General features: G+C 40.6%; 1 protein-coding gene across 12 annotated transcripts in view; it reads left to right on the top strand.

The window, feature by feature from the left end:
- tnk2b (tyrosine kinase, non-receptor, 2b) overlaps positions 1-12,409 on the top strand; it is a 70,228-nt gene extending 57,819 nt beyond the window's left edge. For 8 of the 12 annotated variants that reach the window (XM_051407951.1, XM_051407987.1, XM_051407958.1 and 5 more), the window contains 12 exons: positions 56-175; positions 605-731; positions 883-1,029; positions 1,299-1,393; positions 1,716-1,910; positions 2,196-2,287; positions 2,860-2,982; positions 3,260-3,693; positions 3,800-5,017; positions 6,718-6,813; positions 8,517-8,647; positions 9,424-12,409. In XM_051407951.1, the coding sequence (XP_051263911.1) occupies positions 56-175; positions 605-731; positions 883-1,029; positions 1,299-1,393; positions 1,716-1,910; positions 2,196-2,287; positions 2,860-2,982; positions 3,260-3,693; positions 3,800-5,017; positions 6,718-6,813; positions 8,517-8,647; positions 9,424-9,430 (2,785 nt within the window). In that variant the 3' untranslated portion in view covers positions 9,431-12,409. Of the gene's footprint in view, positions 1-55; positions 176-604; positions 732-882; positions 1,030-1,298; positions 1,394-1,715; positions 1,911-2,195; positions 2,288-2,859; positions 2,983-3,259; positions 3,694-3,799; positions 5,018-6,717; positions 6,814-8,516; positions 8,652-9,423 lie in introns of those variants that run through there. The other 4 variants (XM_051407997.1, XM_051408006.1, XM_051407978.1 and 1 more) reach the window with 3 other exon arrangements.
- Positions 12,410-24,141: the final 11,732 nt, after the last annotated feature.

The raw sequence follows: 24,141 nt of genomic DNA, 5'->3' as shown, positions 1-24,141 counted from the left end.
TGTTTAGATTAATAATGTAAAGAAAGCTGTTGAATATTTGACCCTCTCTCTTCAGGAACATCCTGCTGGCCTCTGCTCACAGAGTGAAGATCGGTGACTTTGGCCTGATGAGGGCGCTGCCTAACAACCATGAACACTATGTCATGCAGGAGCATCGAAAGGTCCCTTTTGCATGGTGGGTGAAGATAGAGAGCAGCACAATAGACAAAGCCGTACTTGGATGCAATCCAGGGATGGATACGAGTTGTTTTAGTGGTCAGGGTGGGACCCTGATTATTTTATTGCTGAAAGTTTCCACAGAGCAATCTGATTTGTAACAGCTGTGTTCCAGCCATGTTGATAATTATTATAAAATAATGATTGCTGGGTTTTTGGTTTCTGTGCCAAATTCTGAGTCAGCCAATCAGTTAGCTAACAATCTATCTTTCTTTCTACTGTTTCCATTCATATCAATGTGTGATTTTATTTTTAAATGTTTTTAATGTTAGAGTAGCCACATTGAAACTCTATTTTCTGCCCAACGTCAGCATTCCTTTGAACAGACTTATAGATAATTGATTCAGCGTGCAGTCCATGTTGATGTTTGATGTCCGTCCTGCTGCAGGTGCGCCCCAGAGAGTCTGAAGACCAGAACATTCTCCCATGCTACAGACACATGGATGTTTGGAGTTACTCTCTGGGAGATGTTCACACATGGCCAAGAGCCTTGGCTGGGCCTTAATGGGAGCCAGGTAAACACACACACACACAGAAAAAATAAACAAACATGTATTCATACAGTATGTATACAAAAACATTTTCCCACTAACATATTCTTTAATTGTCTTCTCTCCTCTTTTTTCTTTCAATTTTTTCCTCCTTTGTGAAACAAACAAACCCTAGATCCTGCACAAGATTGATAAAGAAGGTGAACGCCTCCCTAAGCCTGAAGACTGCCCACAGGACATCTATAACGTCATGCTGCAGTGTTGGGCCCAAAAACCAGACGACAGACCTACTTTTGTCGCCCTGCGTGATTTTCTGCTTGAGGTCTGTCCACTGTGTTAAATATGAACAGGGGTTTATAGCTTCAATTTAACTGTTAAGGAAACTGTGTATTCCTAAACCCCACTACGCAGTAGACACTTGATGGTAATCTCTGGTCAGAGCCAGTGTTCTTGTAGAAATCCATGATCACATAAATTGACTTTTAGCTCCACCTGGTGGAGAAACTGCAAAATGCCATCAGCTGGATGGACAACCAGCTTATAATATGTGTGTGTTAATATGACTTTGGTGTATTTTTGTGTGTTTTTCAGACCATGCCAACAGACATGTGTGCCCTGCAGGACTTTGATGAGCCTGACAAACTCCACATCCAGATTAACGATGTCATCACCATCATAGAGGGGAGGTGGGTGATAATTAAAGTGTTTTAGACTTTGAACTCTTACTTATAACCCCTCCTGTCAAACTAATTGCTGATAAATGCTGTTTAAAGGGGGAAAATATAATCTCTTCACAATATAATAACAGCCTTCAGGTATTTTCCTGTGATGTTTTATATATTTTGACTTAAGTAGCTCATCAATGCTCACTAATAAAAATATATTTTATCATATTACACTAACCTAAATGCACTAAATTGTAATTATTAAATTGTTAAATGTCCAGTAGAATTATTTGGCTCTCCATGTGAACAACTGTGATTCATCCTCAGTATTTCTGTCCTTTAGGGCAGAGAACTACTGGTGGCGAGGTCAAAACAAGCGAACGCTTAAGGTCGGACAGTTCCCTAGAAACGTGGTGACGTCAGTCGCTGGTTTGTCAGCTCATGACATCAGCAGGCCGCTCAAGAACAGCTTCATCCACACAGGACACGGAGACTCCGACCCTCATCGCTGCTGGGGCTTCCCTGACAGGATTGATGAGTACGGACCAGCTTCTGTTTATTAACTTTTAGTCTTCTGTGAATTTAGTTCCACAATGTACCCAGGAAAGTTTTTAAATGTCTCTTTATCAATTTATAAATGTGTACTATAATTATGCCCCATGTTGGAAGTTGGTGGTAAAGCTCTCACCAATAGATGGCAGTAGCACGATATATAATGTATACATATGTCCACCGACTTATTGCAACATTATAACACTCAGGTTAGTTATATTCATTATTTTGACATTTATAGTCATTAAGTTTGCTCCTCTCTTCCCTTCAGTTTGTACCTCGGGAATCCCATGGATCCCCCTGATGTCCTTGGTGTAGACCTCAGTGGTGCTCGGCCCACGCAGCTACCAGGACGAGCTAGAAGTGAGTAAAAGAGCTGTGAATAAAGACTTCAATGATGACCATTTGATTCACAAGTACAAAGGAATAGGCACTCTTTCAGTATCAGCTCTGGGTTCAAACTCTTCAGCTCGACTCATTTAGCTCAAGAGCTAAAAGTCAAAGTTTGAACAGGGTTGGTGCTCTGGTCCTGAAACTACAGGCCTCATTTTAAAAGCCCATAGTGTAATATTTTTTGATCATATGTGTCAGTTACAGGGACACACTCACATTCTGCTAGATGGAAAAATAACTTAATTACAAATGTAGAACTGATTCACCTCTGCAACAACATAACAACAAACCTAAACAACATTAAAAATAATGGATTGTGGGTTGAAATCTTAAGCTTATGGCAGTGCAGATCTTTCTTTGAAATGGCCGCCAGCTTGCTTTTTATTTTGCACATTTTTAACACTGGCTGACAAAGCTTTCATATGCAATCTGACATTTGCTTCCTGCTTCTTTTCCCCCTAACCTTTTTATCTTTTCTGCCGTCTCTTTTGTTTTTCTCCGTTTCTCCTTTGCGGTGGCGGGATTTGCTTTTATTTTTCCAGAGGAGCCTCCTCCCCGCCCTCCTCAACCAGCAGTGTTAATCAAGAGTAAGTCTGGTTTCCCTCAGCAGCTCCTCACCCATTGCTCCTGCCCTCTCTGTTCCCTCCTAGCTCCACTCCTCAAAGGTACATCCCATACTTTTTTTTTGTCTCTCCTTTGCCTGTCTTTGCAGTGATTCTGTCACCTACTTTAATTTCCTCTCGTAACACCATTGTTTCTCCATCTTTTCCACCCCTGTGTCCCTCTAACAGGTGTGCAATAACTTCAAACCTGGAGACTTTTTGCGTGTGTAGTGTGTTTTGTTTATTGTGGTGTGCAGTGACCTTAAAGAGACTATGTGTCATCACTCTCTATATTTTTCTTTACTTTAGTAAATAATGTATTTGGTGTTTGGGTCTCCAGAGCCTTGCTATGATCCAGTAAACGATGATGAGGATCTGACTTCGGCAGGACTAAAGAGATTATCACTTCGGAAAACGGGTTCTCTCAAAGGCTTAAAACTGAAACCCGCTGCGTGGGTCTCTGCTTCCAAACAGGGGAGTGGCCGGACTTCAGGCTCAGGCTACAACCCCAACAGTGAAGTGTCCCTCATTGACTTTGGGGAGGAGTTCCCCCCGCCCACACCCTCTCCCTCCCCTGTGGTTGAAATTCAAATTCCTTCATTGGCGAAGCTAGCATTGGAAGCGGAGAACATCCTGGACCGGACTCCACCTCAGAGTCCGTGCAAATCATTGCCCCGCCCCCTTCACCCTACGCCAGTAGTGGACTGGGATGCCCGGCCATTACCGCCACCCCCGGCCTATGACGATGTAGCCCAAGATGAAGACGATATGGAGGTATGGTAGGAAGTGATACAGCACATTTCAGATTGAGCCAATATTTAATGTCACCCAAATCCACAGCAGAATAGATTTAAGTTGTAAATCTTCTTTCTCCACACAGGTGAGCTCTATCAACAGCTTGGAGCAGCAGCATGAAGAGGAGCAGAGTGATGTCCATTGCTCAGATGAGGCTCTCTCCCATGGACAGAAGGTGGAGGGTGAGGTTCTGGTCTCCAGGGGTACGGAGAGACCAGGCCTGGAGGACAACCTCTTCCTGCCCAGCAAACAGAGCCAGGGCCTGTCCACCTCCTTCTCCCAGTCAGCAGAGATCTTCCAAGAACTCCAGCAAGAGTGCATGAGAAGGCTCAATGTACCCACTGGAAGCGCTGCACAATCAGGCTCGCCGTCCCAGGTCTCAGCCTCGTGTCCACAGACTCCACAGACCCAGGAGGGACACCAGCAGAGTGTCCTCTCCTCCAATGAGGACAAACCCCAGATCCCCCCACGTGTCCCCATACCCCCTCGCCCCATAAAAAGGGGCGACTACACATCTGCTCGCTGGTCAAGGGATCTCTCCCTGTCACCAACGCCAGCTGACACCACAGAGAACATTTCAGGCCCAGGACAGGACCGACCACCTCAGATCCCTCCAAGGGATCCTTTGTCACATCCAGGCTCCAGGACACCCAGCCCCATGGGTCTGGTAGTGGGCTCCCCCCAGCAGAGAGTCTACTCTGTCAGCCCCACCACCATGCAGGCCCCTCTCACCTCCTGCACCTCCACACACACCTACGGTTCCTACCTCTCCACCTCTCCAGGTAAACTCATGCCCACCACACACAGCTTTGCCTCAGATCCTAAATATGCTGCACCCAAAGTGATCCAGGCGCAGGGGAAGGACGCCACTAGTAAGGGCCCCTGTATACTCCCCATCGTCCGTGACGGACGTAAGGTCAGTAACACCCACTATTATCTTCTACCTGAGAGGCCCCCATACCTCGACCGCTACGACCGTTTTTTCAGGGAGGCAGAGAGCCTTCCTGCCACTGGTCTGGAGGAAAGGCATGTACGGCAAGCTAACACCGCCACTGTCAGACCCATGGTGGTCAGCAACCAGACTCTCCAGGGACACGCCCAGGGACAGGGGCTTGTCCAGCCAGGCGAGCTGAAGGCCAATTTCTCCTCCAACAATAACAGCAGTCTGGGTGGGCCACGGTCAGGGATGAAGACATCAGTTAGCCTCCCTCGCGTCTGTTCAGATGGGCTGGCAGCACCGGTGGTCCCTGCTTCCTGCACCAGGACAGACGGGGGGGGGAACTCAGCTGACAGGGTGAAAATGGTAAGGTCAGAGACATTTGGATTGCCTTTTGATTTGAAATACACTGTATAATTTTATGATTTATATCATGTGCTGAAACGTATTATTTATTGTTCCAGTAAGTAAAGTGCCTAGCTTCCTCACATCTTCTTTTATTTGGATAGTTGAATATATAGTTGACCTTATGTCCTCCTTAATGCTACTTTTTTGTAAATGAGATTAAAAAAGTCCTTAAACCATCTGTTCTTAGTTTCCTATATGAGAGCATATGGTTCCATTATTATGAGATTAAGTGATTATCACACAGCTGAGAACTGAAATAGCAGTGCAATGTTCAGGGTCATCCAGTAGGATTGTTCAAAGAAGTAATAAGAAGACTTCAGATGTTATGTAATAGAGTGTGATGCATAATTTATACGTGGCATTACAGTCTCAAACCATTACAGTCTTGAAACCATTGACAGTATATGGTTGAAAGGTACATTTTCTCACAGTTAGTGTAGCTTTTGAATTTAATTTTAAATATCTATACAGACATTATGGTATATTACATTTGTGTGTACAATGAACACTAGGGGGCAACAGAAGGTAATCTTTACTGGTGGTCCACTCAGGACATAGCTTGTAGGTAAAATTGTGTGCATGTCTGTGTGCAAATTTGTGTTTCCATTTCTTTTGAGTGAAGAGTGAAAGAAAGAGAGAGCAATTTGCACATATAGTTCTGGCACATTTAGTAGCAGCCTCTAACTGCTTTAAAGCTGTAATAAGTGAACATATTACCTTCCTATTAAACTTCAAATCAGTATCAACTAAATTGTGATTGATTGAACATAACATTTTCTAAATGTAGCTGAACTTATGCAAGCCAATGAACCAGACTAATTACAGGGATGTTACATTTGAATATCTTTTCAATACAAAACTTTTCCATCACAATGAAAAAGCACAGAAATGTCCTAACCTCTCATAACTTGTTTAAAATATGCCAGTGTTAAGAAAGGCCATATTAACATATGTTTTGCTGTGAACTGAACGTAGAACAGGGATCGGCTCCTTTTTGCCGGCCAGTTGATTCAGACACCGAATGAACCTGATTAAACTGAAGTCAGAATCACTGTGAAACACCAAAGGCTCTACATCGATCTGGCACTTGGCATTTTGTAAACGATACTGAAATCTGTTAGCCTGGGTACCAGCTTGTGTTTTATTTGCCCTGTCTGATGATGCCAAGCTAGAGATCTGTGGCCGCACATAAGGTGCAGTGAGAAAGTGAGATCTTAATATATATATACTTATATAGACTCAACTGCAGAGTTCAATGCAAGACTTAGACATGCACTACACATTTAATAGCTGTAGTAGTTTAAAAAGAGTTTAATACATTAGTACAGTTAAATAAATAAAATGAATGATTACACTTCTAGCAAGTCCCATCACACTTGGATTCTTAGCAACTTTTTCAAGGTAAAAGTAAACAAAAGCTTGGATAAGTGCTAAAAAAGGTAAGTAAATATATATATATATAATCTTATTTGCTTTTCATATTTGGATGTGTCTGTACATAATATTAAATTGACACAAATTAATTCATATCAAAGAAAGCACCCAGTCGTGTGTGCAGGTGCTCCTGACTGCAGTACTTTTGTTTACTTTTACCTTCACCTGAGAAAGTGTAAGTGTTGTTGGTTGCTGCAGAGACTAACACCATTCGTGTGATTAAGGTGCAGGAGGCAGTTCATGGTGTGACTATAGAGGAGTGCCAAGCCGCCCTCCAGAACCACAACTGGAATGTCCAGAAAGCTGTGCATTATCTAAAGGTAAGAGCATTTATTAGTACACTATGAAAAAGCTTATTGCACTGCAGCCAATGCCTGTTGTTCATACTGTGATTCGACAGTAATCGTAATCATTAATGTTTTCAGAGGTATTGTGTGTCAACTGTCATCATTATTATAGTTAGTTGAATAATTCAAATGAAGTGTAAAAATAAATATGATATTTTCTCTTTAACCTTCAATCAGTTTGTTAAAAAGAGAAAACTTCAATTAGTTGGTTCAAATAATTAATACTTAGGTGTGTCCATGTATGTCCAGGACAGTGATTGGGTCAGGGTGTGTGTGTGTGTGTGTGTGTGTGTGTGTGTGTGTGTGTGTGTGTGTGACATCAGTGAACCAGTTGAGAGTCAGCTGTTTCTAATCATGCCGACCCTCAGCTTATTCAGTTAGCTTTGTAGCTAAAACTAACTTCTGTCGTAGAGCTACACAAACCAGTGCATGTAATGTTAATAATCTATATACTGTACTGCGTGCTGCTGTAGCTTCACTGTATAAAGTCTTGTAACAGTAGCTAAAGTATTTTGGCTGGCATGCTAACGCTAAATAATATAATTGATAATAACACCTACTTTACATCCAACTGGTTATATATTAAAGGAGAAAATAATTTATACTTCTTTTTATACTTAATTTAAATTGTTTAACTAATAACATTATTTATTCATGTTGTCAGTTATATTTTTGGCATATCTGATAACCTTCTACTGCCTTTACTCCATAATACAATATAAACAAAACAGTTCATGAATAACAATTCCAGGCATGAAATAAATAGTTGCATGCAGAGTCAGGAGGAGCAAATAAAAAATAATATATTATATATATATATTATATTATACAATAGTAGTCACACACAAGAAAGGCAAACTGAGTTGGTAAAAGCAAACTTTACACAAAGTAATGAGCAACAAACATCTCATGGTTCTAATCCATCAAAATAAAGACAAAGTCCACGATTATGCTGCTGCACAGCAATTACTAAAAGAGAACCACAGTCCTCAGTGGTAAACTCTGCTGTGCTGCAGAGGGGTCCTTAGAGATCCAGTTCACTGCATCTCAGGTCAGTTCTCCAGTCTTTCTCTGTAATAACCTTTTTTATACAGGATATATCTGCAAACAGGTAGTGATTTAAAGTTGCTGAAGGACATTTTTACTTTACTTTAAGTTCATATCATATGATAAGAGCAACTTTGTTCAACCTTATGGGAAATTCAGGTCATTGCAGCAGCAATGAGCTGACTGTCAATAAAAAAAAGCATATAGAAACTCTGATGTGTCTCCAGCGGTGCTTCAGCACCCTCTTAGCTGTCTGTGGTCAGGGCCACTGTGGCAGGGTTGAAGATGTGTTTGGATGCTAGTGGGCACGAGGGAACACTTGACTGCTCCATAATAGTGGCTGCAAAGTTTAAAGGATAAAAAGAAATGCAATCCAAAGGTCTTAGACTCAGTCTGAGCAACAGAAGGGTGTTTGAGCAAGACACTGTGCTTGTATTAAGTATCACAATATGCTTACTGGTGCTGCAATCACGCTCAACTGAAGGAGTGAATAAGATGAATTCCTTCAGTTCTCTCTTATACAGTATCTGACCCTGCTGTAATGTCCCATTTCATCTCTTCTCCCTCCCTAACCCCTGTCTTCTCTGTATGGTGCTTCTAATCTTTGTTTGTTATCTGTCCCTCTGCAGGTGGAGCAGTTGTTCTGTTTGGGTCTGAGGAGCAGGCCAGAGTGTCTAAAGCTGCTGGAGATGTGTGACTGGAACCTGGAGGTGGCCAGCACTCAGATGTTAGATAACTATGGATCCACAACAAGACAGAGGTAGTGTGTTCTACGGTACTGTACTGTATTATATAGCTTTGTTTGCTCAACTTTAGGCCATGACTCCCCTTATAGAATCTACACATTTTAATGGGCTGGACTCTCATGTTACAGTAATGACTATCCATCCATCAATCCAACATATTTAATTCTTTAGCTTCGTCACTTCATACGGCACCCAGAGCTTCTCGTCTATATTTCAAGCGTGTTCTGGATATGTATGGATTGTAATCTAGCATCTGTGGCTATGTGTCTGTCATTGTGACAACAATGCTCATTTTCATTTCCGGAAATTGAATTCAGTCACTTCTGACCTCCCTCCACATGCTGACATGAGGTCAATTTAGTTAGATCTCTTTGGAAACATACCATAAGAATCTGCTTCCTGGCTGGGCTTAGCTGCTGCAGATTGTCCCTCCTCCAAATACGAATTACTGCAAGTTATCTGGAAAAGTTAACAGCAGACGTATAGAGCAGACAGACGGGCAGCATTATGCTGCAATGAGAATGCTGATGTGCTGCGTTAATGAGGCTAAGAATCATATTAGGCTGCTAGAGAAGGTTTTCTGCTTTGTTGATCATTTCTATAGAGCGATATATTATGAAAATGTTTTTTAAAGCTTGAGCAATTTAATGTGCATCTCACTTTAAAAGCTTCAAAAGTGGAAGTATCTCTTGCAAGACAATGTCAATATCATCAAGTTAATTTAGGAGGATTTAGAATTCAATCACATGATTTTTTTTTTATCTAATCGAAAGCCTTTTTCTGTTTGCAGACGGTGACAGAAATATGAAGCTGCTGAGCTCTGATGGGAACTTCATCCTCAGTAAAACATCATCAGAGGAAGCAAACCTGCTCCTTGCCCTTTACGCTTCAGACACGCCTCCAATCAGAGGACTGTGATTTGGAAGAATCAGGCAAATTTTCTCTGAACTAGCACAAAATACCAAACTTTATTATGGCTCCATTCATACTTAACATGGACAAAGGAATTTAGTCTCGGGGCTAGACCCCTATTTAGACTTTGGTGTGAAAGATATGTGATTGTTGCACACTTAAGAAATAGTAGACTGCCATCTATCGTCTTCTTAGAACTGTTCAAAGACAAAAATGACACTGTACTTGGTCGATTTAATTTGTCTTCCTAACAGATCCCCACAGTTTCACAGATCCTGTGCGCTACAATACTCAGTCACATCCACTTACTGGTAGCCTCACGCTGCTATGACAGCGTTGACCAACTGCAGAGAGATTCTGTTGACAGCGTTAAAAAATCAGTTTGAAAGTAAATCTGAAAAATGAGTTAAACAGCACAATATACACAGTAGCACTTCCTAAAAAAAGCTTTGTACTTTGCCACGAGGTCACTGTATTGTGTCAGAATATGCCATGAACTAGTTCAGTTGGAATGAAAACTCATTAAGTGAACCGTGTCAGAATTTATCCTAAATACTGTACAGTGTATGTGCAGATAGTTCATTAAAGGTCAACCTCCTGTATTGGCATCTGTAGCTTCACTTAAAAGCAATTCTTTTGAAGACCAATTTAAAAACAAGATGTTGTACCTCTACCATGTAAAAGCACAACAAAATACAAAACTAGTATTTAATTGGCTGTCCAGGCCATAATGTACAGGAAACAGTTTGTCCTGTTTACAGTTGTAAAGAAGGGTGGGGATGTGATAATGCTGCTGAAAGCCTGTGGTGTAGAAAGAAAATACTGTTGCAAAAGGCCTTCTCTACAAGGAAAAAAATGCTCTTATCTACAATAATTTGTGTAATACATTTTATAGTTTGGTGAGGGACGTTAGCCAGCATCAATGCTGCACTGTCTGAGTCAAATGTCGAGCCGGTCTAGTGTTGACCGAAATCTAGAGAATGAATGGAGACAGAGGATCAGAGAGGTAGTTTTCCTAAGATTCCCTTCTGTTAAAGACTTACAAAGGGTAGAGCAGTGTACCCTTCATAAAGAGACATTAATGTATTTGTGAACAAAATGTTATATTATTTTAATATATTTTAAACACAGTGCTCAGAGACAAGAGAAAACTGTTATGTCCATTACAGGGCAGGCCATTTGTTAAATTATTTTAATGTGTCACTCCTTAATCACCAATCTATAACTAATTCCACACATTGCACCAGAACAAAAAGGTTCCACCCAGTCAGTGGAAACTTACTACACTCCAGATCTAGAGTAGCCTTTCCTTATTCCTTCCCTCTAAGCACTTTGCCTACACAGAACTCCTGTGCATCAGCTGAAAACTCCTGCCAGCTTGGTATTTTCTGTACGGACCCAGACTACGTTGGCAGCTAATAACAGCAGTGTTGTGAAATTTGCCCCAAGGCACACATCCTGTCCCATAATCATCACTTAAAACCACAACTGTGATATTTTGGTCAGCAGCTTTAGGGGCAATAATTTAAAACTAGGAGGACGTGTCAGTTCTGGGTGAACTCACTCACTGAGGGATGTGACAATACATCTCCTGACTGGGTATTGTCACAGTAGAGCCCTCAGCAAGGAACGGTTCAAAACTCAGTTAATACAGAAAGTTTTTGGGCCTGTACAGGGTTTGTTTCTGGATGTGAGGACACTGTTAAAAAGGAAGGGGGAAAAAGGCATTATACATGCTTTGACTGTTAAAATTCACTTTTATGTCAACAAAATGCCCCAAAAAACATACTTTACAGGCAATTTATGGTTAACACACATGAGCCCCACAGCGCTTCTCTCTATAGAAAAAAAGAAGCCTCTTTGCCACTTGGTACCCATCTATTTAAATTACAATATAAATGTCCACATGTAAACACTGGCTTTGCTCCAAACCGACCCACCCCCTCCGTATGTCCACAAAAGCCCCAGTATGTCACAGGTCTGAGCACAATCTGTTTGGGCGGAAACTTCAAATGGCCTTTGAAAAAGCTAATATGGAACCACAACAAGCCCGCTATCTGCCTAGACACATTAAGAAGCTTAAAGAAAGTAAATATACAGAAACGTGATTGGAATATATTTATAAAGGATGTACAGGACTAATTTCGGATGACAACCTCCAGTAAAAGCTTCCTCCTGTGTGCAATAAGGCTGCTGTAGAACCTGTAACCTCCCAGTCTGTCCATCCTTCAGTGCCATCCGGTTGTGTAAAAAAAGCTTTCATCTCTGTCATGATGTATCCTAGTGACTGAATGCACAGGAAAAATGGCTTTCCGGATGAAATGTTTGGTGACTCAGTTTCCCTCCCCAGAGTAGGATGAAAGTTGTCCTTGAACACTGATCCGGAGTCAGTTTTGCCATGTCCCCCCTCAGGTGTGTGTGGCAAAGCTGATTGTTAACCAGTGCATAAGAACGACTTGATGTGAGCGGTGCCTCCACAGTCTGTCCATGTGTTGTTTGTCTTTATACCAAGCTGCTGTAGTTGCATTGAAGGACTGAAGTGAACCTTGTGGTGTTATGATCAACCTAAAGCAACATTCTCCCGTTGTGATGTTGAGACTCTGATGTTAGAAAACTGTTCAGTTCTGTTTAGCCTTTGTTTGCCAGATCATTTATATTGTTTTTGCTGTTTTTCCTTCAATCCAACTGGCCATTTCTTCCTCATTTGTATGTATTTGCTTCCCAGAATGTGTTTTATTTTAAATGCCTACTGTACAGTTGGTTTTCATTGTTTCTCTCCTCCTGAGTTGATAGAAAGTTTCAAGAGAAGTTCATGCTGCCGAATTTATAAATGTATTTTTTATTAAAGAATTACTTATTTTTTACCTCTTTTCTTCTGTCTATCTTTTTTCGGTCCCTTTGGTTATCTTTGTTATCAGTGTTGACTGCATGTGTAATGGGGATCATCATGCTGGATTTAGTTTTTTGACTAAATGAATAGCTAATGATTAAGATGAGACAAATACTGCATTAATTATCATTAACAAAGTACTTTAATGGATCCTGAAATGTTCCAGTCCTTTTAGTATTAATTAACAAGAACCACAGGAAGCCCCTAGAACATAAATCTGTGTTTACATGATGCTCATCAGGTTTAATCTGTTTCATCAAATGTTTAAAATGCTAAAACAATTAGTCAATTAAAGGATGAGTGTGTAAGCTTGAGTGGCATCGAGAAAATGGCGTGAAGTTTGTAGGAGGAACACGGAACACCGAAGTCGTGAAAAATGTGAAAGGCCCCAGCTACAGCCAGTGTTTGATTTGTCTATTCTGGGCTACCGTAGAAACATGGTGCCCTCCAAGGAAGGCGAGGCGTGGCGTTTGTAGATAAAAACGGCTAATTTTAAAGTGACAAAAACAACAATTCTTATTTTCAGATGATTATACACATGAATAAAGATGAACACATACTGATGAATATTATATTCCGTTTCTGCCAATAGATCCTCCTAAATGTTACACACCTTTAATAGATCAATCAATCAACAGAGAATTAATCAACAATCATCTTGATAAATGATTAATTTGTTAATTGATCTGACTCATTTATCAAACAACCAAACTTGGGAGTCTATAACCACTGGAGCTTGTCCTTAAGCTTAGCATTGCTTTGAGCTAAAAGCTAATACAATGACAATGCTGCAATGATTTGCATCATGGCTTCGTGTGGAGTTCAACATTGTTAAACTTTGACCGCCGAAGCTGAAACGTCAACCAAAGGTGTGTGTGGGTGACCCCTAAAATGGACTACAGACCATCAAACTGATTTGCTGTGCTGCACACATTGATGGTCACTCACTAAAGTCAGTAGGATTCGTTGTTTGAGAAGCATGAACATCTTGACCAACTTTTGTGACAATCCATCACATAGATGTTGTTCACAGGAGAAGTGAAAAATGTGACCCACTGGTGGCTCTAAACAAAAGTTAGACCACAGTCATTAGGATTCATCCTGGGGATCATGAATGTCTGCACATCATTTTATGGAAATTCATCAGATATTTGTCTAAATGTTGAGTGCGGGACTGATCGACCGGCACCAACAAACATTTGTTGATTTCAGCTTTGCAAATAAGGATTTGCTGTCTTTCTATGTTGATGTTTGTAATTGTAAGTTGAATCTTTTGGGGATTTTAACTACTGTTCAGACACAACATGCAATTTGAAGACGTCATCTTGGACTCAGGGAACTTGAGACTGGTGCTTTTCACTACTACTACTACAAAAATAATAAATGGATCAAACTGAAAATCCGAATGGCAACACTAAATGTGTACATAACCAGATATGTTGCTGTGCAGTGGACTGTGTTACACAGTGAGTAACTAAAGAAAGTAGTTGTCCCGTTCTCCTTCCACCAGCCCTCCTGGCCTTGGTGTGTGCGTGTGACAAATCAATTGGGCGGTGTTTGTGTTTGTGATCATCGATGTTCTGACAAAGTGAGACCTTGATCCCTGTGAGAAAATAAAGCTCAGACCTTGCATGTGTTGACTGTATTGATCCTCGCAGCACACACATCAATTGACCTCATATTGTCTTTTCATATCATCTGATGCAACACAGGCACTTTATGGTTCACAGTTTATTGTTTCCAACGTGTTAGGACCTAAATGAGCATACCATGGACTCATTTGTTTATTGATGATATGGCTGGAATGCTAATGATGAAAAATGGCTTTGGTCAATAAAACATAAAACTTTATTACAGAATAAAATTGGACAGTGTGGCAGAGAGGAGGAACTGCTCAGTGTAAAATTTTAAAAGGTGGCAAAGACAGGCGCCCGGTTAGCTCAGTGGCTAGAGCTGGCGACCCATGTACCAAGGCTGAGTCCTTGCTGCAGCAGCCTAGGGTTTAAATCCGAACTGCGGCCCTTTGCTGCATGTCATCCCCTCTCTCTGTCCCCCTTTCCTGTCTATCTTCAGCTGTAAATAGGAAATAAAAGGCCAAAAAAAAAAAAAAAAAAACTTTAAAAAAAAAAAAAAAAAAAAGGTGGCAAAGACAGAGGAAGTGCTGAACCTTAAGTCAAACAAATGCAATCTTTAATTTTTTTCCCCTCCTGCACCATTTACCATCGTTCTTTTCTTGATGCACACATCCTGCTTTACTGCTGGACTCGAGAAACCTCTGCTTACTAATGAGAGACCCGGTAGGCCCTTCATTCATCTCAGTGGTGTGTTTGTGTGTGTACAGTGATTACTCAGTGCCTGGGCAAATTATTAATGTCTGTTGTTCCAGTTGCTTTGGGTACTAGAGCAGTGGGCTTACAGGAATCCCCGGAGAAATGATCCTGGTTTTCACCAAACAGGAGAGGGTTAATAAAGAGGGAAGAGAGACAAAGCAAAAGCAGGAGGAGAGCTGCCAAGAAAGTGCAGAGGAGCAGACAAGAGTGTACCTTGTGCCGTGGAAAAGAAATCCTCCGACATATATATTTATATATGTGTATGTGTCTACAGTTTGCTTTATAGAAAACAATTTTAGTATCTCTTTGTTGTTTTTTTTCCTGCTTTCCATTTTTTTTTATTTTCTAAGGAAGGTATATTTTTCCCCAAGACTGTCTTTTTCCTTCCTCGCCATCTCCTTTGTTGTTCTGAGTTGAAACTTTAGCTCGGTGCGAAGCATATAGCACAGGCACAAACCTTCAGTGCACGATGGAGCAGTGGAAGACAGAGTGATGACAGGGTGACGGTGGAGAGGGGGAGACACAGGGGAGATTTTTTGAGAAGTCAGAGGAAAAAGAGAAGAAAAGAAATCATAAAAGAGAGGCAGGGATTGGTGACTGGACTGAAAGGAAAATGGTACTGTGCGACACTATATGGATCTCCTTAATCTCTCCTCATTTCCACTTTCTCTCCCCTCTGCCTTTATCAGTATAATCACTATTATAAATATTATTTCTATATAATTTTTCTCCATTCAGTTAGAGCTGGGCAATGGGAGTGAAATTAATGTCACAATTTTAATACAAATATTTTTCATACTTTATATATGCAGCTGTCACTATGATTCATTGTGCTTGTGGCTAAAGGCAGCTCAATGTTCAATGTCCCTGTGTGTCTGTGTCATATATTGAATTATCTAACCTTTACTAATAAATTAACTCCCACTTGATTTCTAAATTCCATCTTCTTAACTATTCATTACCTTGTTTCAATAGGTGGTGTCCAAACCTCCCCCTTATAACCCATAACACTGACTTACTGAAATTAATCTCTCATAAGGCTTAAAACATTACATGATGTAATTATATATAGGCTGTGGAGCATGTCCTATCATTTGACATAATAAGACATGAACGTGTGAAATGTTTAGAAAGCTGGGCTGTTGTGGGCTTATGAATGACTGTCTGACTGTTATATTGGTACATTATGTGCATGTTCCCTTCGCCGACCTCCACTCATGGATGTAATTGGATTTGTGGAAGTGCCGATACACGTGCAGACCCAGACATATTGTACAGAGCAGGTGCACGTGTCAAATGTGCAACACTGGTGGCTTATAGGTGAAGAAAGACTAGTAGGAGTGTGATGTTATTACAGCTGAAGGAAAAAAACAAACCAGACTTTTCTACTGCACAACTCTGTGTCAGTTAATGCAAATTAAACAGGACAGGAGTGTAACAACAAACACCAATTTATTAGTGCAAATTATACAATTCTTTTGTATTAAAAACTCTTTAATTTTGGAGCGGTTTCAAATAGTTCACTGTTAGAAACGTATACTGTATATGTGGTTAGAAAAGATTGTTTCCTCTACATTAAACTTGACCTCTTGGAATTTAGCGAGAAAAACTTTAGAGATACAGCCACACAGAGGCAATTTTGGGCATGTGACAGGAGACTGATATTAGAAGTTACTGCTCAGGGGGCCCCGGTAGCTCACTGGGTACAGTGCACACCACATATTGATGCAGAGTCCTTACTGCAGTGGCCCGGATTTGAATCTGGCCTAGCTACATGTCAGAGACCTCAGAGATTTTAAACCCTGTTAAGGGAGATACAATAAGTAGAGACTTCACAAACTAACAACGATTTTAAAGTTTGAGGAAGACAGTAGGAGACAAACTGAAGCTCTGGAGGGAGGGGAAGCCTCTCTTATTTCTGCCTCTGGCCGTTTCCCTCTGGGTTGCTGCACTTACAGTGGAGATACTGCATGGCTTCTGCTCTCTCTGTATTCATCTGATGGGAAACACCCAGGTAGATCCCATTCTGGTTTATTCCCCAAAAGCCAGCCTCTGGCCCAGTGCCCTAATTTCTGTAATGCCAATAATACACCTCTCCACTAATTGCTTTCCAAATCTATCTTACTGCTTGCTCTTAAAGCTGCTCTGTAAACTAAATAAAACATTAGAAATCAGAGAAGGTTATAGTTGTAAACAAAATGCCAAGTTTAACCTGAATTTGGAGGTGAAATTTTCATCCAAACAAACGGTAATGATTGTGTTCCTTGTTTCTCACCAAAAAGCATTGTGTATGTCCTTGAGGCCTAACAAAGTCTGGATGCTTTTCCTTCCTAATAAAATGCTTAATTTCTGCAAGATTTCAACATATGATACTGTAGAAATAACATGGAGCTCAATCATAAAAATACTGACCCACAATGCTACAAGGGGTCAACAACATCACAGAGTACCTTTAAGCTTTTTAATTGTAATGGAAAAACAAACTAGAATCTGCTTATCAACAGAAATAAATACATTTGGTTTCAATCTTCATAAACAGTACCATTACTAAAAAAGCTGTAGTCTGGCCAAGGGACCAGCCATCTTTTATATTACATATTTAAAGTTGCTGGTGGTAATGATGTTATTTATAATTATTGTAATTACTTAGCACCAATAAAATGGACAATGACAGACTGCACTTATGTTTAATAAATGCTACAAACAAGACCTTTAAATATTTATGACTCTTAATACACTGAATAATGAGACAATGAAGTAGTGATGTGCTGACCGTCTACTCATGTATCTGGTATATTTTTGTGGATTTTTGACTCCTCCATTGCTCAATCAAGTCAATAAAATAAAAACAAAAGAATAATGCCCAGACACCAGAATTATGAATCAAAGTGAATCACTGATGTTAAAAACATTAAAACATGATTTGTATTCCAGTGTTTGCTGGCAGCATTCAGAGCTGTCTGCCAGCAGAGGCAGGTGAACAAACTGATTTTGTTTGGTGTGAAAGTGTGTGTGTGTGTAGAGAAAGTAAGTGCTGTCCATCATCCCTGGTTCCCTCTGCCTCTTTTATTGTTAAACTTAACAGAATCCCTTCTTTTCCTGTGTCACCTCTCATTACTTTCCTCTTTATCCAGTGTTTGTGCCAAGCTAAGCTGTCTGTGTCCTGGCAGCTGTAGCTTAGTGTAAACATATGAGAGAGGAATCAATCTTCTTGGCGAGAAAGTGTGAAAGTGTATATATCCCAGAATGTCAAACTGTGTGAAAAGTGAAATTTCATAGGGAGTTTTAAATCACAGTGGTAGCCTTCAAACTAAGTTCCTTGATTATATGTGATCTTCCAGTAATTAAAAAAAAAAAACAGTGGTTGATGCATTCTGAAACTTTTTTGGCGCATTGTACTGCATTTTTGTATTAGGGGTTCCAAATTTTTGGTTGTCTCGTTGTTATGAATAACATACATTTACTAGGTTGTGATTTTTTTTTTTAGGGAAGCAATAGTCATTAGCTTTCTTACTGGCTTCTTCTCCCAGACAATTTGACTCCTTAATTGCAGTTGGCATCTACATCTCACCCCCCGGCAAGAAATTATGAAATGGGATGCTTATCAGAGGGACACATTGCGGAACTGGACACCAGACATCCTAACTCTGCAACCTTCATTCTCGCTGATTTGTGCTGGAACTGGTTACCTTTCCAACCCACGAGGACAAAATATTCAATCTTCTTTTTTTCCGTATTTTGCTATATTAAGGGTACATCTTGCCTGAAGCAGTTCTGACCAGGCAGTTATTCAGATTGTGCCGTCAGAATTTCAATCAAGCCAAACCGATGCAGACCCCAGAGGAAACTGAAAATCTCTGAGACTGCAAAGTAGGTAGACTTCACATTCCTGCACAGACCGTCTCTGGGCTTTCTGTTCCCCCAGGAAAGCCCATCTTTTTTATTTTTTATGATTATTTGGGCTTTTTGCCCTTGCCTTTTATTGGATTGGAACAGCAGAAGAAACACAGGAAAATGGGGAACAGAGTGTGGATGACATGCAGCAAAGGACCCCAGGCTGGAATCGGACCCAGGCTACTGCCATAAAGACTTGGCCTTCGTACATGGTGCGCATGCTGTATGAGGTGAGCTACCAGGACGCACCTTGGAAAGCATCAAGAGCTGCCATCACTTTACCCTCATCATCAGTGAGGAAGAAGAGATCAAGACAGAAACTTCTTCAACAGCACAACTACAGGAATGCTGAGGGCCTCAGACACAAACAGCATCTCCAGACTCTCGTTTCCACAAGCTTCTATTCAGTCTAACTGGAACAGCTGGACATTGGTTAAAATAAAGACATAGTAAGAACCTGACACTCCTGTCTGGTGATACAGACCTTCTGCTCATCCTCTACAATTTTGCCTACATGGCAAAATGTCAAAACGGGCCATGACACTGTCCTGGAGTACCTAGACACTCCTGTTTTCTGTATGTCTGAATCCTGCTTGTTTAATACATTGGTGACACCTTCCATAATATGTCAGTAGATAACTAAGAGGTTTGTTCACCAGGACCCCATTGCACCCAAAAAGTTTTTGGATTCTCATCAATTTCCTCCAGATAACTGATCTGTATCAGCAGTTAGATGGACAGTGACTTTTGATAGGAAACAACTTACCATCAAAAAAATGTAAGAAGACACCTGCCTCTATATATAAACATATACAGACAGGCTATCCTCTAATGAATGCCTTATGCTGAGATAGTGCATCATGCATTGATATTTATCAGACAGTACTGTTAATAGTTTAATTTGGCTGCCAAGGTGACAGAAGATGAATTGCCTTTCTAGTCTTATCAGCAAAGAAAGAAGAGTCTTATCTCTTTTATTTCTAGGCCTGATTTCTAGCTTAATAAAATATTGTTTGTTTTCAATATTTTCATGCAGGACCCCTATGTTATTTTCTCCTTCATTTAAATTAATTCACTGTTACTGTTTATAGATGTAGCTAATAGCTGTGGGTGAAAACCGGGACAATTTGGAAGTGAATAATGGAAACCGGGACATGTTTTGTTTGTCAGATATTGTCAGGACTCAGGACACCCAGCTTAAAACCAGGACAGACACACTGTGACGTATGGTTACTGTATCGAGACCAATGTTATCGTTACTGAGACCCTCTTTCTGGCAAAAAAAATAGGTTTTATACTTCAGGAATTAAACACATTGTAACCTTCTCAATCTGGTTCTGTTCAACTTTTTGCCTATCTTCTGATTTCAATAAGCTGTCACTTGCTATCATCAGTATGGGAAAAAAAGGTTTTTGAGACAAGATTGAAACAGTTTTGATCCTGAAAACCCATCTACCTAACACACATGTGACACAATATTGTAACAACAATAAGCCAAATCAGCTTTGTGCAAACAGTTGTGCAATATATGTCATTAATAGGAGTCAGTGACCTCAATCTGATGCAGTAAAATGCAGCGAGTATGCAGGAGTATTGGAACACACGTAACACAAATACTGATAAATAATCAAAAAACAACGGATGAGATCAAACAACAAAATAAGAAGGAACAACACAGCAACAACAGATGAAAACAGCACTGTAGAGATGTGTGTGTCTGCAAGCATTTATATGAGTTCCTCCCAATTATAAGCTCCAAAACAGATAGCTGTATTTTAAAATGCTGTTATGGCCAAGGAGGTGATAACTATGTAAATGTACATTCTTTTTTGATTTGCGCTGTAGAGCTGTTTGTGTGAGTTTAAGCCTGCTTTGAAAACATTATTAGGATGAGCTGTGCTGCTGATCTCTGCTCTTATCTCTGGGTAGAAGCCGAGCAGCTGAATTGTGAAACAGCTGCAGATGGGAAAGTTTGTGTTGAAGCATAAAAAGTGTCCTTATTAGAAAAAGATTTGGAGGACCTCCTTCGGCTTGATTCTTGAAATTCTGACCAGAATTACATTTTATCACTCTGACACTGTGTCTGAGTAGAATTTTTCATGATTGATGATAGTCATTAAAGTGAAAAAAATACTTTACAGCATTTAAAGGGGACATATTATGCAAAACCAACTTTTTAATCATTTGATTATGTACATTTGGGACTCTGGAGGGCCTATCAGCAGGCAAAGTGTGAAAAAATATGACTCAGTCATGTTTTTGTGGGCTGCCTCAGTCAAAATATAGGAGGTAAAGCAGTCTGTTCAGATTTTTCCCTGTTAATGACGCTTTCCCCGTAATTGACGTAAGTTATGTTGCCACCCATCACAGTTTACTTCCTGTGTTGAAAGAACAAGCTCCTGTTTAGATGCAGCCGCTGCAGATATAGATCAGCGTGTTTCTTAAGGTGTGTCGTGGGGGTGGGCTCTGCAGTGATTGATTCTGGTGTGCACGTGGCTATGGTGTGTTGGACACGCTGGTGCGTCCGTCGACTCAGGAGGTGGGGCGTGAGGGTGGGCTCTGCAGTGATTGGCTCTGGTGCGCACGTGGCTATGGTGGCTATGGTTGACAATGCTAGCGTAAATCATTTATGAAATAATTTATTAACGGTAGTAGTTTTTGTCTGTAGTCCAAACAAAGCCGACGTTGCACACCCTTAAACCACACAGCAGCCATGTTGAAACTCTCAGGTCAGTCTGATCCTGATCTGCAGAGATATATGAGGCACACACAGACTGAATGATAAACCACACTGCTACAAATGAAACGGTCATAAAATAAACCTGAATGAACTGTCACTCCTATTAAACTTTCCATAGCCATCCTCTGCAACACAGATGTGCTAACTTTCTTTGGACAGCCAAAACCCCTGACATTATGTTGAAACTCCTTTGATTTCTTTTTAAAGCTAGAGGAACTTTGAAGTTTGTCAAATAATGTCGTTATGCTGTCATTAACATTTGCCATTGTAGTCCCTGCTTTTTTTGAGAGACCCCTCCACTGAAGGAATCTATTAACTATTTGTGTTGGCACATGTGTTGTTCCACTGAAAAACCTAAGCAAAGTCCCATTAAATGATTCAAGTAGAAATGTGGATGTTGCCCACAGTGGTCCCCAGTTACGCACGCCTTCTGCCAAGTGCATTAATAAATGCACATTAAAAGAAGTATTAGCAGCACCATACAGTTTCTCAAAGTTGACCACAAATTTTCGCAGAGCTTGTTCTGCCACATCCACGTCTTACTTTGATGGTATCCTGAAGAAGAGTGTGTATTGCAAAAACTAATTCCAATACTTCTTTTTCAGAATGCGATTCAAAACAGGAAAGGCATAAAACAACAAAAATAACCTCCACTCAGATGCTTTCCAGAATTTTCTGTCCTTCACTGATCTTGGTGCCCTTGTGACCTCCACAGATGGGTTAATGGCCAGCAATTCCTGATCTATATCACTGACCTTGCCGCCCAAGTATCAGTCTTCATTATGGTGCTTACTGTCTAGCCACAGTGATGTAATCTGTTTAGTGACACCCAGGCAGACACTGTGTTGGTACTCAGGAATGAATCCAGTGATCATCTTGAAGCTCTCAAGTTCCATCAAAGGGGATGGGCCTTTCACACCCATTACTGGATTAGCAGGTGTTGCCAGCATGGCATGCCGAAAATGATCCATCTCTGTCCGTAAAGGTGGTTCTGGGGTTTCCCAGACATATGGACCACCACCAGTGTGAAGGCAGAAGTCACACCCATATTTGCCATTGAACTGTTTTGTGTTTCTCAGGAGGGGGCGGGCAACTGAATCTGAGGAGCACAGGAGTAAATGAACTTTGCGTGTATGCTCTACATTTTCAGAGTCCATCCATTTAATTCCAGTCTGTTCCAGTTCCTTAACCTCTGCCACAAAAGCAGTTAAAAAAGTGAACATATTTGGCTTGCTTTTACCAAACCATAAGCATGGTATACATATGTTGGCTTGGCAATCTTTTGGGGACAGCTCTATGATTTGACACTGAATTGGCCATACTGCAAATGATTGCTGTTGGAAACTGGAATTCCATCACAATTCCACATAACTGATATTTCATCAGCCCTTATTTGTCCACTGTGGTTGAGTTTTTCATATTCATCCCCACACTGAATATCTGAAATAATGCCTGGAATTGATTGTCTTTCATTTAAATGCATCCCAGATGTCCACTATTTGGGTTGATAGACTAAGTAAAAGAAAGTAAGACCTAACCCTTAAGTTTCTCTCAATGTCAAATTCAGCATTACAAGAAGAACAATCTTTAGGAGCTGTCTCACTGGGTCCCATTTAGCTTTCACAGTTGATACAATAAAAATGGGGCAATAGTGGCCAAACTGTCCATATGCTTTATGAAACAGATATGAGGTTGCTGGCACCAAGCCAGGGAAATGTTCATTAAACATTTTAAGAAGATCCTGAAGAGCTACTCCTGTCAAATTGTGCCTCAGTACATATGTTACGGCCGCCGCTGGCTGTCGTTTAGTGTATATTCATTGTGGTGTTTCATGTGTGATTCCCTGTTGAGGATTGGTCCTTCTGGAGCAGAGACCGCCTACTTCCTGGTTGCTGTCCCCTGGCATCTGTGATTGGTGTGGCTGCGATTCCACCGAAGCTACCAATCAGGAGTCTTCAATCAACCCCAGCTGCACTTAAATAGCTTGTGTGTCCATAGTTCAGGGCGGCTGTGAACTAGTGATCAGTTCGCCTCGCTGTTGGTTACACACCATTGTACCATTGTGTTAGTATTTCCTAGTATTGCCTGGCTGTTATCTGAGTGGATTCAGCCAGTGCCTTTGTAATCTTTTGTGACCTTTTAAGTTGCAGAATAACTGCTAGTTTGTTTTTTGTTCACTAGTTTGTAAGCTTATCGGTGCTGATCTCTTTTTGTTCTTTAGTGTCATTCAGTCATCTTCATTTTGTGTACTAGTTATTTGTCAGCACCTGTATAGCCTCTCTTTTGTTATATTTCATTGTGCAAGCGCACTCTCCTTAGTTAATTAACACCTGTTTTTAACCTGAACCTGTCAATTGTCGCATTCCATCTCTTTTCCAATTCCAATTGTATGTTACTGCTCTCCAAATCGAGCCGGGTCGTAACACATATGACATGAGTAAGAGCAGACTCTGTCCTTTTGTGAGGGGAGCACCTGGGTATACAGGATCGTCATCATGGTGTTTCTGTAATACAAGACAAGATTGCTCACATTCATACCTAAAACACAAGAGGAAACATAAGTTAAACTTATAATGACAGTGTTGACCTATTAAGAGAGATGTCGCTTACATGTAATGTAAAATAACCAATATACAGATAATGTGTAATGGTAGTACCTTCCATTGGTTTGAATCTTGATTTCCAGCTTTAGTAGGAAGGTTAAGCCCAAAAAATAGGCCTTTGACTTCAAGTCATGATGCA

Source organism: Dicentrarchus labrax, unplaced genomic scaffold, assembly GCF_905237075.1.
Source record: "Dicentrarchus labrax unplaced genomic scaffold, dlabrax2021, whole genome shotgun sequence".
Classification (NCBI taxonomy): Eukaryota; Metazoa; Chordata; class Actinopteri; family Moronidae; genus Dicentrarchus; species Dicentrarchus labrax.
Note: the sequence above shows the minus strand (reverse complement) of the source record. Positions and strands in the feature narration are given on the sequence as shown.